General features: G+C 43.0%; 1 protein-coding gene across 1 annotated transcript; it reads right to left on the minus strand.

Moving 5' to 3' along the window:
* Positions 1-8,762: 8,762 nt before the first annotated feature.
* Positions 8,763-9,772, minus strand: LOC110575461 (phosphate carrier protein, mitochondrial-like). Its single transcript, XM_044913872.1, is given in 2 exon segments — positions 8,763-8,914; positions 8,917-9,772. Coding segments are annotated over 2 exon segments (1,008 nt in total).
* Between the last annotated feature and the right edge of the window lie 4,444 nt (positions 9,773-14,216).

The raw sequence follows: 14,216 nt of genomic DNA on the forward strand, positions 1-14,216 counted from the left end.
ATCATAGCTCGTTATCCGTGGATTGCCATTGTCCAAAGATTCCTGGCTTTGAGACTTCATTATGATTTAGTCACTGTTAGAAAGCAGTTTTTCTGACACTTTCAGTAATAAATCTCTTTTGATATGATCTATAGTAGCTCTGCCTCATAGCAAGTTCCAGGCTAAAGCAAGTAATGTGACAGCAAACTGCTGTGGGGACAGACAGCCCTGGTTTGAATCCTGGTTTTGTCACTATGGTTTTATCTCACTTAATCTCTCTGAGCCTCCGTTTCCTCATCTGTGAAATAGGGGAAGCTATAAGGGCAGGGCCTGCTTGCCCAATAGCTAATTCACTCTTCTTCCTTGCTGACAGCAGCGACAACAACAAATCCCGCATTTGTTTGGCTCGCAGTGGCCCTAATCCCAGCGGATGCATCGCACTGACCTAAGTCGTCTCATGCTGTAACTGGTGATGGGTTTGCAGGGTCCACAAGAGAGCAAGTGACCTAATTCTGGCCACTGAGGCCAAAGGGGAAATCTGGCAGAAGTTTCTGAGAAAGATTTTCCTCTCTGATAAGAGAGACAAATAAAGAGAAAGCCCCTCTGCTTTTTCCCTCTTGCTTCTTCATCTGGATGCTGTTGCCAAGACATGACGTTGGGCGCTACCGTAGCTGTACCTTCAAAACAAGGGGAACATCGCTGACACATTAAAAATGGCAGAGTGGAAGGACCGAAAGAACTTAGGTCCTTGGAGCAATGCTCATCTATTGAACCAAACTCGGTTTACCTATCTCCAGATTCCTCATTAACAATAAATGTCTTTTATTGTTTAACTTGTTGTGTATTGGGTTTTGTGTTGCTTGCAGCCCCCTCCCCAAAAAAATCCTAACTTATATAAGTACCAACTCCACAAGATGGTTATAAATACATGATACATTGGATGTAAAGTAGTTAGCACGATACCTGGCCCAGTGAATTGTTGCTATAAATATTACTAACAACAGTTATCAGACACAGGTGATGATCTAAGAGAACAAAAGTTTCCAAACACAACAGACAGATCAAGTGAATGGTACTGATTTAGCACAACAAAAAAGCTTTATATTTTTGATAAGGGTCGGGGGAGACGTTGAGGTCTAAGACAATGACTGCCGCGACAAATTCTCATGTCTGGGAGTAAGATGTGACTACGGGCCCGAGCGCGGACGTTAATGGAGATGAAAGGACTGGGGCTCTTTGCCAGGTTTCCGTCCACCGTCTTACAAACGGACAATCGTCCTGTCAGCAGCTCTGATTCATGTCTGAAGACTAACAATTACACGTATGTGAATTACCAGCCTTGCGAAGGGGCAGAACGCTTTCAACCCACAGAATCTTTTTCCAGAATACCAAATTTTACTAGTATCTTCCAAAAACATGTTTTATGTCTTTGTGGCTGGAGAGATAGACATACTGACATATAGTAAACATATAATAACTTAGGAATATCATTTCCTTCGATACAGCCTACCATTTTGGAGCACTGTCGTAACTCCCAGGACAACATATAGTTTACACATGAAATCACTAGGTTTTGAAATAACCTAATAGAACACAAAGATAACTAGGATACACTAAGATAATATGTGAAAGTACCTAGCATAATAGAGGTGATATCATATAGTAGACACTCACTAAGTAATCTTAAAGTAAGCCAGATTTTCCCCTTCCCTGTGCTTTAGCAAAGAAGCAAATGACAAGATTTCAAAGTAACACTGAGGATTAAACACACACATACTCACATCCATACCCACTTATGTATAGGGTCAGTGTACATTCATCCAAAAGCCTTATACCTTCTATGGCTAGACAATAAGCACTGATTTTCATAACTGATAGACACGAGGCTTTCCAAATCCCTGAATCATTCATCATATTCGGCATATTATAAAAAAGAAGTACTCAGACATATAGACAAAAGTTCATCAAGAATTGAAGATAAAAAAGGATTTTTGGTTACCTTGCAGTTAATTAAATAAAACCACCAATTCTTGAATATTTTGGTTAACTGAGATTTTCTTGCTCCGTACACACATGTCTGCTTTTCTCAAAAGCTATCTGCTTCTCTTTCTTTCTTACAATAAAGGGCAAAATTGTTGGCGGCTCAACTCACATTGTGAAGTGATTCTCCAAAATGAATGATCTCTGCGTCACTAAGAGATGAAGATATCATTCATTCCTTAGAGGCGATTTCCAGCCTTTACAACACGGTGGATTTTTCCCTGCTCACTCATATGGAATTTAATCTGACAATGACACCGGCTAGCAGTTTACTTTTGCAGCTGTAGTCTTTGTGGTTTTATTTTGTTTTGTTTTGTTTTACCCTAGGTTTCTTATTGTTTGAAGTATAATTGACATATAACATCGTATTAGTTTCCGGCGTACAACATAATGATTCGATATTTGCATACACTGCGAAATGATCACCACAGTAAGTCTAGTGACCATCCTTGCAGCCGTAGTCTTAACTTGATGGAGAAAGACAGAAGTAAGGGCTGTATCTTGAAAAAGAAAAAGATATCTGAGGTGTATTTAATAGTCTCAAGACATTTTTTATAACAGCTTTATTGACATGTAGTTCACATACCATGAAATTCACCTGTTTAAAGTGTTTTTAGTATATTCACAAAATTGTGCGACCATCACCACTAATTCCACAACACTTCCATCGTATCAAAAAGAAACTCCCCCTTACACATTAGCCAGCATTCCCCATTCCTCCCTCCCATCCCTCCAACCCCACACCAGCCCCTGGCAACCACTGATCTACTTTCTATGAGTTTGCCTCTTCTGGACATTTCATATAAATGAAATCACACAATATTTGGCTGTGTCTGGCTTCTTTCACTTAGAAAAATGATTTCAAGTTTCATCCATGTTGTAGCATGTATTTTATTATGTCAAATAGTATTTTATTCCTTTTTATGGTGAAAATATTTCATTGTATGGATATGCAACTTTTTTTTAAAGATTTTATTTATTTATTTGTCAGAGAATGAGAGAGAGCACAAGCAGGGGCAGCGGCAGGCAGAGGGAGAGGGAGAGGCAGACGCCCTGCTGAGCAAGGAGCCTGATGCGGGGCTCCATCCCAGGACCCTGGGATCATGACCTGAGCTGAAGGCAGACACTAACTGACTGAGCCACCCAGGTGTCCCGATAAGCAACATTTTTAATCCATTCATCAGCTGATGGACATTTGGGTTATTTCCACTTTGGGGCTACTATGAATAAAGCATCTCATGATATCTTTATTGAGGTGAAATTAACTTAACACACAAGTAATCATCTCAAAGTATACAATTAAGTGCCACTTAGTGTATTCACAAGGTTGTTCAACCACTGCCTCTGCCTGCTTTCAAAACTTTTTATCGCCCCAGGAAAATACTCCATATCCATTAAATGATCACTTCCCATTCTCTTCACCCCAACCCATGGTAACCACTCATCTGCTTTCTATCTCTATGGATTTGCCTATTTTGATGTATTATAGAAAAGAAATCATATAACATGTGACCTTTCGTGTCTGGCTTTTTTCGGTTAGCATAAGGTCTTTGAAGTTCATTCACATTGTAGCATATATCAGTACTTTTTCCCTTTTTATGGTTGAATAATATTCCATTGTATGGATATATCACAATTTATCCATCTGTTTATCCATCAATGGACATTTGGGTTGTTTCCGCTTTTTGGCTTCTCATGATATTTTAACATCCCCATTGCCATCATCCTAGTCCAGGCTTCCCTAAATTCTCTCTCACCTGGATTACAGCAACATTTTAACTGATCTCTTCTTCCTCTACTCCATTTCTTTCCACACAGCAACCTGAAGGTGCTTATAGCCCTTATGGGGTTTCTAGTGGTTGTAAGAACAGTCTAAGGAGCCCAGATTTTTAAACATGAGCTACAAAGCTGGGAATGACCCTCTTCCTGTTTACCTTTCCTACTTCACTTCATAACACCCCCCCCACACACACAACTGGAAGGCTCCATTCGAAGTGAACTTCTTTCAGTTCCTTAAAACCATCAGGTTTTCTCTTTCTTCAGGGCAGGTGCGCATACTGTGTCCACGGCCATGTACCATCTCTTTGCCAGTCTAACTCCTATTTTTCCTCTAGGTCTCACCTCAAATATCAGATGTACAATCTTACAAACACCCTGTACTTCTTCGTAGCACTTTGCAGAACTGTAAATTATTTTTTCTACTAGACTGTAAGCTCCACAATGGCAGGAACCATGTATTATGCTCATCACAAAAACCCTTCTGCCTAGCACAACACTTGGCATATGACAGATGTTGATCAACAGTGTTATAGGCTGGGCATGGGCAGAACTACCAAATTGCCTCTGAAATTTTGGATACTCTATCACTGAAGGTCTCAAAATACATGGACACACATACACACAAATCTTAGTTATAATTACATTGTTAGAACTCTCTCTACTTATCCACCCAAATACAGCATTCAGAAAAAGCAAGACAGTGGTGCCCAGGGGGGCTCAGCCAGTTGAGCAACCGGCTTTTGACTGTGGCTCAGGTCATGATCTCGGGGTTGTGAGATCGAGCCCTCAGTCAGGCTCCAGGCTCAGCGCAGAGTCTGCTTGTCCTTCTCCCTCTGCTCCTCCCCCTGCTCACGCTCATTCTCTCCCTAAATAATAGACTTTTAAAAAATTCTTAAAAAAAATAAAAAAGAAAAAGCAAGACGAAGCCTTCTAAATAATAATAAAATTTAAATTCCCTTTCAGGGGTGCCTGGGTGGCTCAGTCGGGTAACCGTCCAACTCTTGATCTCAGCTCAGGTCTTGATCTCAGGGTCGTGAGTTTAAGTCCAGCATTGGGCTCCACACCAGGCATGGAGCCTACTTTAAATAAATAAATGACTAGATAGATAGATACATAAATAAATAAATTCCCTTTCAAACAGTCCTTTGCTCATGATTTTTTTTAAAAAAAAGATCTTTAAGAGCACATAAAACAAGCATACCATACTTGAATGGCTGCCTATCAAAATGTGATCTTCTGACTTCGGTGATTATTCTTGCCTTTGAAAGCCTCAAAAGAAATACTTTCTAAAGACACATTTATACAGCAAGGAAAAATACTCATAACATTAATACCTTGATTCTTTCCAATCTTTATCAGTGTGGTTTAACATGTAAATATGGCCGTTGTTTTTCAAGATTTTACCTACTCTCTTTATTCACTTCTCAAAGAACAGATCAATGGATGAGATTACAGCTCCCTATCATGAAATTAATTTCATATACTTGAAAAAGCTACTTTGGGGCGCCTGGGTGGCTCAGTTGGTTAAGCGACTGCCTTCGGCTCAGGTCATGATCCTGGAGTCCCGGGATCGAGTCCCGCATCGGGCTCCCTGCTCGGCAGGGAGCCTGCTTCTCCCTCTGACCCTCCTCCCTCTCATGCTCTCTGTCTCTCATTCTCTCTGTCTCAAATAAATAAATAAAATCTTAAAAAAAAAAAAGAAAAGAAAAGAAAAAGCTACTTTGATTACCACCTAGGGGAAAAGATAAATAGCCTAAGCCAGCTTTTTTAGCTGTAGGAACTAAAGATTAGAGGAAAGAATTAAAAAATGTGATAAAATAAAGCCTTGAAACTGCAGTACCACAAATTACAAAAAAAAAAAATTTAGACACCGTTTTTATGACCGTCAGTCCTTTCAAGTTAGGACCGAGGCACTGACCTGATGTGGAAAATGATTTCAATATTAAATTAAGTGGATTTAAATATTTAGCAGTTTGATTACTTCTAAGCAATTATGCCATAGGTTTTTCACAACTAAAACACGTTACAAACTTTCCATTAGTGTAAAATTAGGAAAGCTTTATAGTATATACAAATGAAATCCTTTTTTACAAATAGAAATGTAAAAAAAATATTTTTGAGGTACTATAAAAAGCAGTTTATGAAAAAGATAATTATTGGTTATGTCAAGGTGCTGAGCTTGAGTAGTGAAGAAAATGTGGACTCTGATTCAGACTGTATCACTTATTAGCTATATGATGTTGAGAAAGTTACCTAGCTCCTGAGTCCCAGTTTCTTTATATATAAAATGTACTACTTCAAGTATTGAGATTATGAGAAAATGCATATAGATTGTCTCACAATACCAAGGCACGTGGGTGGCTCAGCCAGTTGAGCGTCTGACTCTTGGTTTTGGCTCAGGTCGTGGTCTCAGGGTCAGGGGACTGAGCCCCTCTTCGTTGGACTGGGCTCTCAGTGGGGAGTCTGCTTGAGATTCTCTCCCTCTCCCTCTGCCGCTTCCCACCCCCTTCCCACTTCCATTTGTGTGCATGCACATGCTCACTTGCTCGCTCTCTCAGGTAAATAAGTGAATCTTAAAAAAAAAAGTCTCACAATACCAGACATATACTATGGCTTTTCTAATTCTAAGAGATTTGCATAATTTCACAGAGCGGTAATTACAAAGTAAAACACTGAATAGAAGTTTAAGTTGTACCAAAGGAATAGTGACTAGGAAAAAAAATCCCCAATGACTTTGAACGTAAAAGAGTCATTAAATTACTTAATTAACTGTTATTTATTAACCTTATTTAAATGTATTTGTTTATTAACCTTCATTTATTTATTAACCTTACTTGAATTAATTTTTGTTCTTTATTGTTAGCTACCGTGGCCCTTACTTAGTCAGACATTTGTAAACTAGCAACAAAAAAAGATGAATAGAAATCTAGGAACTGAAGAGGAAAACTGCTGACCCAAACTAAATAAATTTCCTTGACCATGTCCATGATAGTCAGAATCATGCCAAAGAGTTCTCCTTAGATTATAATTCTCTAAGCATACACTGTATATTGCAGAAATTATCTGGTGTTCTCAACAGAACAATCAAGAAATACCACAGAGCAGAACAAGTGGTATCCTGAAACTCCACAAAGATTTTGCAGCAACCCCCCTAAATTATAGTACAGATATAAAGAACTTTAATAAATTGTTGACCAAAGAAACTTCCTACAAACATTTTACAAGGCAACACTAGACAGAAATATATGTCTTAAAATTTTCCAAGAAAGAACCCGCACAATTTAGTCCCTTGAAATTTATCATTCTCCTTCATTGAGAACTTCTCTTTTCAAAAACCTGGACACTAACTGCTTAAGGAAGTGTCTTTTTTTTTAAGATTTTATTTATTTATTTGACAGAGAGAGAGAGCGAGAGAGGGAACACAAGCAGGAGAAGTAGGAGAGGGAGAAGCAGGCTTCCTGCTGAGCAGGGAGCCCAAAGCGGGGCTGGATCCCAGGACCTCGGGATCATGACCTGAGCCGAAGGCAGACGCTTAACGACTGAGCTACCCAGGGGCCCCGGAAAGTTAGTGTCTTAATAATACATAGTATCCTCCCCAATAACAAACAAAATAGAAGCACTAAATATAAATTTGATTCTAGCTCATTCACAAGTTCTGATTTTTCCTCCAAGTTCTTTATTATCTAATCAAGACAGTTCAAATATACTTACTTAAATTTAGACATTTTAACTTCTGTTAACCACTGAACAGTTTACTATTACATAGTTAAAATACCAACGTATTTTAAGTCTGCAGTCTTTAACACAAGTTAAGGCAATCATGTAACACTGTGTGCAAATTACAGCAAATATCACATTGAAGTTTATTTCCTACTTACATTCTACAAACATCTCTAATTCACAGAGTTTCACTAATTTTATAATTTCCCCAATGAGAGATGTGAAGGCTACAGAAAACTGAAAATGTGCCTTATAACTTCAGTAAATTTTATGAACCTCAACCATCATAAAGATCATGGAAACATGTACCAAATTAAATAAATGGCGTTTGTGACATTAAAAGTGAGATTTTCCTTCCAAAGTCACCAAAACCACTCTTTAATATTCAACAAAAAATCGGAATTGCAGGGTTTCATGTGTATGTTTTTAAATGTCAGGGTGGTATGATCTTCTTTGGATGTATGGCTGTTGAAAGCTGAGTTTTACAAAAGAAATTTTTAGAGAACAGAGGCTTTTCTTTACATATTTATTCCCAGAGCTTGCCCTTCATCTCATTTTGGCTTTCCACATTGATCCAATTGTAGCACTTCCTGGAGGGAGCTATGTTCTAATCAGCAACATCAGGAAGAGAATTGGACAAAGCAAAATGAGAAAATGCAGATCTTCTCATGTCATGTCTCTTTGAAAACAGGGAATACTTTCTAAGTTATCAGGCAATAGAAGCCACAATTTTAACTTTTAATAATTTTTACTTGTGATGGACATGAACAGGAAACATGGAATGAGTCCTTCATCTATTCAATAGGTGCACGATTTCTATTGAGGTGAATACCTTGTAGCAGAATTTTACTTTGTTCCCTGCCCCATATAGTTGTGCTGACCTTCAAACCTCATTAGTAGGCTATTCAGTAAATCTCCACTGAATGGTGGTGAATCAGAGAAGAAACAATCTAGAAACCCTAAATTACCTAATATTACTTGCCGTTAAGAATTTTCTCTTTACAGTTGTTGGAAAGCTACGGAGTTAAAGCTGCCGTGCCAACTCCCCAAAGAAAATGGTTTGGACTCCTAATTGAAACGGCTGCAATCCTCTTGGACTGCCAAAAAGGAAGGAATCAATCATTTCAAGAGAACTCGGACTACATATCGTCACCTCTCCAAAGCCAGAAAACAAAACATTTTACACGCTAGCACTGCCTGGACACTTGGGCCAAGGATGGCCCCAGGAGCTGACAAATCCACGCCTACTCCTGCTTCTCGGTTGGGGGAGCTTGGGCGACAGGAGGGCGAGGCAGCTTGAAATAGATCTTGACCGAGTCATAGATGAACCACTGCAGCGCAGTCACGGTGCCGATCATGATGATGCGGGCGAACAGGCCCTTCCACACGCCCGAAAGCCCAGTCTGTGGAGCACTCCGAAGGCCGTACTGCCCTTCTCCTTGTTCAAAACGGACACGACGGAGTCGGCCGGGTGGGACACGACGGCGCAGAAGATGCCGGCGATGTAGCCGGCCACGAAGGTGACGGCCAGCTGCTCGGCCTTGGTGCGCTGGCGCTGGGGCTCGGGGACGACGTACTCGTAGAGGGCCTCCACGGTGCGCTCGAAGCAGGCGAACTTCATCATGGTGTAGGGGACCTGCCGCATCCACAGCGGCGCCACGCCCTTGTAGAAGGCCCACGCGCCCTCCTCGCCGTACATCCGCGGGGCGGCGGCGCGCAGCGTGCGGGCGAAGCCGGGCTGCGTCTGGATGCGCACCTTCACCGCCTCCGTGGGCGCCAGCGCCACGTCGGCGAAGAGCTCGGCGCTGGCCGACGCACCCAGGTACAGGCTGGTTCTCCGCTCGTACGCCTTCTCCGGGCCCAGGAGCTCCGTGCAGCGGATCCTGAAGACCTCGCAGAGGCCGAACTTGCACAGGCCCTGCAGGGAGTAGCCCAGGAGGGTCGGGGCCCAGCCTCGGGCCAGGCCGCGCAGCCCGTCGTCGCGCACCGTCACGCCGAAGCCGCTGACGATGCCCCTGTACTTGCCGGGGTCCACCTGCATGCGGCACTTGACCAGGTCCAGGGGCACGGTGGCCGTGGGCGTCAGCCCGCAGCTCAGCATGCCGCCCGGGCCGCACAGCAGCAGGTACCTCGTGGAGCCATACTCGTAGCTCTGCTCCTCCGCCGCCGCCGCCGCCGCCGCCGCCCATGGCCTGCCCGGGACGGGGCCCGCGCTTCTCGCCTGCCGGGCCCGGTAACCGCCAGCGTCACGCATGACCGCGCCGCGTCCGGTCCCACACTTCCCGCGCCCGAGCTCTTCCCTCGCGGGGGCCGCAGGGCAGGTGCACGTGCGTCGTGAGCTTCCCCCGCGCGCCCGCGAACCAAACGGTCGGGGTGAGCCCCAGGCGCAGTCGGTGTCCGCAGGGCTTCTGCCCGAGCTTGATGCGCGCCTGCGCAGGCGCTACCGGCCCGCTGAGGCCCGCTCCCGGGAGGTCGAGGAGGAGTATCCCCCCGCCCTTCACGTCCAGGACCGCCCTCCATCCCTCCCTCCCTCCCTCACACCTGTGGCCCTCACACCTCCAGCGCTTCCTGTCAGCCCTCCTCAGCCAATGGGCAGTGGTCCCTAGGTCTCACCTTGAGCCGTAGGTAGGGCTTTGCCTGCCCAGGTGGCTTTTGTCTAGCTCAGCTGCCTAGTCCTCTACAAAGACGCTAAAGAAATAAATCAACAAGTACAAACAGGAGTACACACAGGAATAGGCGAGCAAGTAGATAAGGAGTTGGACGAGGGGGCCAAGAGTCGCCATGCACTGTTGCCTTCCTGAGGGGCCTTTCTGGAGTCCTCACCTAACTGTGCCCACTTAGGACAATGGCCGTCTCCATGACAACAGAGTGTTCTGTGGAGGGAACGGGTAGAGAGAACCAGGAACCTGGTGTTGGAGGCCAGTCCTGCGGCTTCTAGCCTAACACTCTAATCTGTTAGATACGGACGACACCTAACCCCAGCACTCACACTCCACTCCTGTTTCCCGCCAAGAGTTGCAGTGAGGGCCTAGGAAGCATGGAGGTACTCACTAAATTGGGGGGACAGAGAGTCTGTTGATTATTTTCATTCATTAGGTATTTTTTCATTGACTACTGAGTCCCTGGCATAATTTTGGAGATCACAAAAGTGAGTCAAAACCCCTTACTTCCCTGAGGGAGACTGCAGTCTCATTGGCCTGGGAAATGAGAGCTAAGTGACTCCATGTGTAAATCAGTAGCATACATTCATTCATTCACCCACTTTGTGCCCTGCTGTGTGCAGACATATTCCTACTTATTTCTAAACAAAGAGATTTAGAAATCAGCATTGTGTGGTAAGTAGTATAATAGGGCTCTGAATAAAATTCTGTATGAACAATGGGGGAGCAACTAATACTGCCTCATGAGGTTGAGAAGACTTCCCAGAGGAGATGACAATGTAGCTAGGTCTTGAAGGATGAGTAGGAGTCCATCAGTCACATAGAGTAGATGGAAAGGTAAGTCCAGGTTAGGGGAAACATGAATACATGAACTATTGAGGAGAGATGAGTAATTCAACATGGTGGAAACTAGCCAGGGTTGAGTCTGGAAAAATAGAATTGGGTCAAATTAGGCAAAGCCTTAACACCTTGTTCAGCACTTTGACTTTTATGCTGTAGGGAGGCCAGCATTTCTCAGAAATGTGATCCATAGACCTCCTGCATTCCAGGGTCACCTGGAATGCTTTATTTAAAATCTAAGATCACACCCTAGACCCTCTGAATGAGAATCTTTGAGGGTAGGAATATGCAATTTTAATAAGCTCCCTTAGGTGGATTCTTCATTAAACTTCAATAAAGTTTGAAAACCACAGTATGTGGATGATGGGAGGTCAAAGATTTCTTTTTTTGAAGTTTCTCTGATCAAATATTTTATCTGGAAGTAGGTGTGTATACAACTCTGCAAATTCATCAAGCTGTACACTTAAGATTAGTGAACATTAGACACTTTATGTATGTTATACCATTTTTTTAATTGGTGGTATAAAATTCTAATCACAAAGTAAGGATGATGGCCATCAGGAGAGCAGAGGCAGATACAGGTTTTCTCAATCAACAAGTCTTATTGAACTCCTGTTCTTATTGTAGTCTTATACCAGTGTTAAACTAATTAAACAAGGCAAATAGACTAAGGTGGCTTTAATGCTTTAGCAGTCTATGTAAGGAAACCAAAACCTAAGCCTGCAAATCCGTCAGTGTTAAGAAATTGAAAACTAAGGACAGCCAATCACAAATGACCAACTAGGCTTTTCCAAATAAGGCAACCACTTAAGCAACAGCCAAGCAAATCATTTCTTTGGTCTGCTTTGGCATCTTCTCTATAAAAGTCTTTCCCCTAGTTCCTGTCATCAGAGGCTTCTAACTACTTCCCATTTGGTTGGTGCTGATAAACTCTTAAAACTTTTAATATGTCTCAGTATATCTTTTAACATCAGGAATTTCAGCATGAAAGAGAAGAGTCTCTCCTTGAGTCATAAGAAAACAACAGTGTTAAACTATCTCATGCTGAATAAATCAGGATTCCCAGAGTCTGTTCCTGGGAATATTGGTCCACTTGAAAAAGGTCAGTGGTTGGTCAAACACGTTTGAGGAGCATTTCATACCAGAGTCTGCATTCTCAAGTGAAGCAATATCATCCCCAAGGGGGGCAAAAATTAGTTCATAGGGGGCAAAAAACCCTCAATGCAATGGTTTGTGACCCCCCAAAACTCAACTTACTCGCCAAAGTCTTATTCCTTAGTAGTTAGTTTGGGGGAGCAGGTGGATGGAAAGGGGTGATTAGGGGAATGTCTAAAAAGGCTTCTAGAGATGGAGGGCCAATAATGAATAACAGGTTGAGAACACTAGAGCTTCCTCGTGGAGCTTCACTGGGCCCATGAACATATTACAGAGTGAGAAGTTCCATAGTAAAGAACTTTAACTTTCCTAATGTAGGGTTTCATAATTTTGCTAGATCTTAGAACCCCTTTTTTATATGGTACCTATTCATATGTCACAGACATAGTCTTCCATGGAGCGTATTTTGGGAAATGCTGAACTCTATTAAAAATAGAGCTTAAAATAAGGAGTAAGGAAAGGCTAGAGTAATAATAGCAGGTACCATTTACTTAGGCCTCTATTTCCTAAAGGTATAACTTGGAGGTTTTTGTTTTGTTTTGTTTTAAAGATTTTATTTATTTATTTGAAATAGAGCAAGAGAGAGAGAGTGAGAGAGCACAAACAGGAGGGGCAGAGGGAGAGGGAGAAGCAGGATGCCCGTTGATCAGGGAGCCTGAAACGGGGCTCGATCCCAGGACCCTGGGACCATGACCTGAGCCAAAGGCAGACGCTTAAGTGACGGAGACACCCAGGCGCCCCATAACTTGGATGTTTTTGCTAACATGTAGCATGCGTCACTGGCTACTTTATGAAAACAGAGGTTAAATCAGTTTATCTCGTTTGTAGGAAATACTTGTTCTGTACCACGAAAATATTGCTAAAGAAAATGTACAAGTTGAAGGAGACAATTTAGGGATCTTCAGTACCAAATTTTTTCACTTTTTTTTCCTAGCTGCATGACCTGAGCCAAGTTATTTAGCCTCTTCCTGAGCTTCATTTATTTATTTTTAAAATCTGTAATGGGGGTTAATTATAACTACCTTTATAGTTGTTAAAAGACGGGATAATGTGCACAAACTACCTGGCCCAGCGCCCTGTACATTAATAAGCATTCCATGAATGTCAATTTTGTTATTCACCTCTGCCTTTTCTGGCCCTCATTAATCCTCACAGCATTCATGTTTCTGTGATGGCCCAGTCTCTGCTCTTTCCCCTCCACTTGAGTGAATGATTTATTCGGTTAACTAAATTCCCACTGACTGATGATTTAGGATGGGAACTGAAGAAACCAGAACTGGCAGGAATGTGAACTTCTTTGACAGTGCCCCAGGATGTGTCACAGCATCAGATAAATAGGACAGAGATGGCTCACCTGTGGCATAGCAGCCTGGGCCACAGAGAGGAACAGGACAGACACAACTGGGCAGCCTCCCTCCTTTTCCAAACTGCCCCTCCTAGCCTGGTGCTTTACTCAGTTGAATTCTAGCTAGGGCAGCCAGCGTGTCCCGGTTTGCCCCCCACTCTCCCGTGTGTAGCACTGAAAGTCCAGCGACCCCAGAACCCTCTCAGTCCCAGGCAAATCAGGATGGCTGGTCATGACACTTTTCTGAGTCCCAACTGTGCCCACGGCCTCCAGCCACTGCTAGCATGCTACAGTGTAAGAATCTCTGGCTTGGGAGCCAGGCATACCAGGGTCCAAACCCTGGCTCGTTCCGTTTCTAGCTACACATCCTGTAAATGTCATCTAACTTTCTTTCTTTTTTTTTTTTTAAGATTTTATTTATTTATTTGAGACAGAGAGAATGAGAGAGAGAGAGCACATGAGAGGGGGGAGGGTCAGAGGGAGAAGCAGACTCCCCACCGAGCAGGGAGCCCCACGCGGGACTCGATCCCGGGACTCCAGGATCATGACCTGAGCCGAAGGCAGTCGCTTAACCAACTGAGCCACCCAGGCGCCCGTCATCTAACTTTCTTGAACCTCAGTTTCTTTATCTATAAACCTCATCCTATTCTTTCCTGAATTTGTGATAAACTTCATATTATCATTAAATTAAATGACAA

The sequence above is a fragment of the Neomonachus schauinslandi genome, chromosome 4 (genome assembly GCF_002201575.2).
Source record: "Neomonachus schauinslandi chromosome 4, ASM220157v2, whole genome shotgun sequence".
Classification (NCBI taxonomy): Eukaryota; Metazoa; Chordata; class Mammalia; order Carnivora; family Phocidae; genus Neomonachus; species Neomonachus schauinslandi.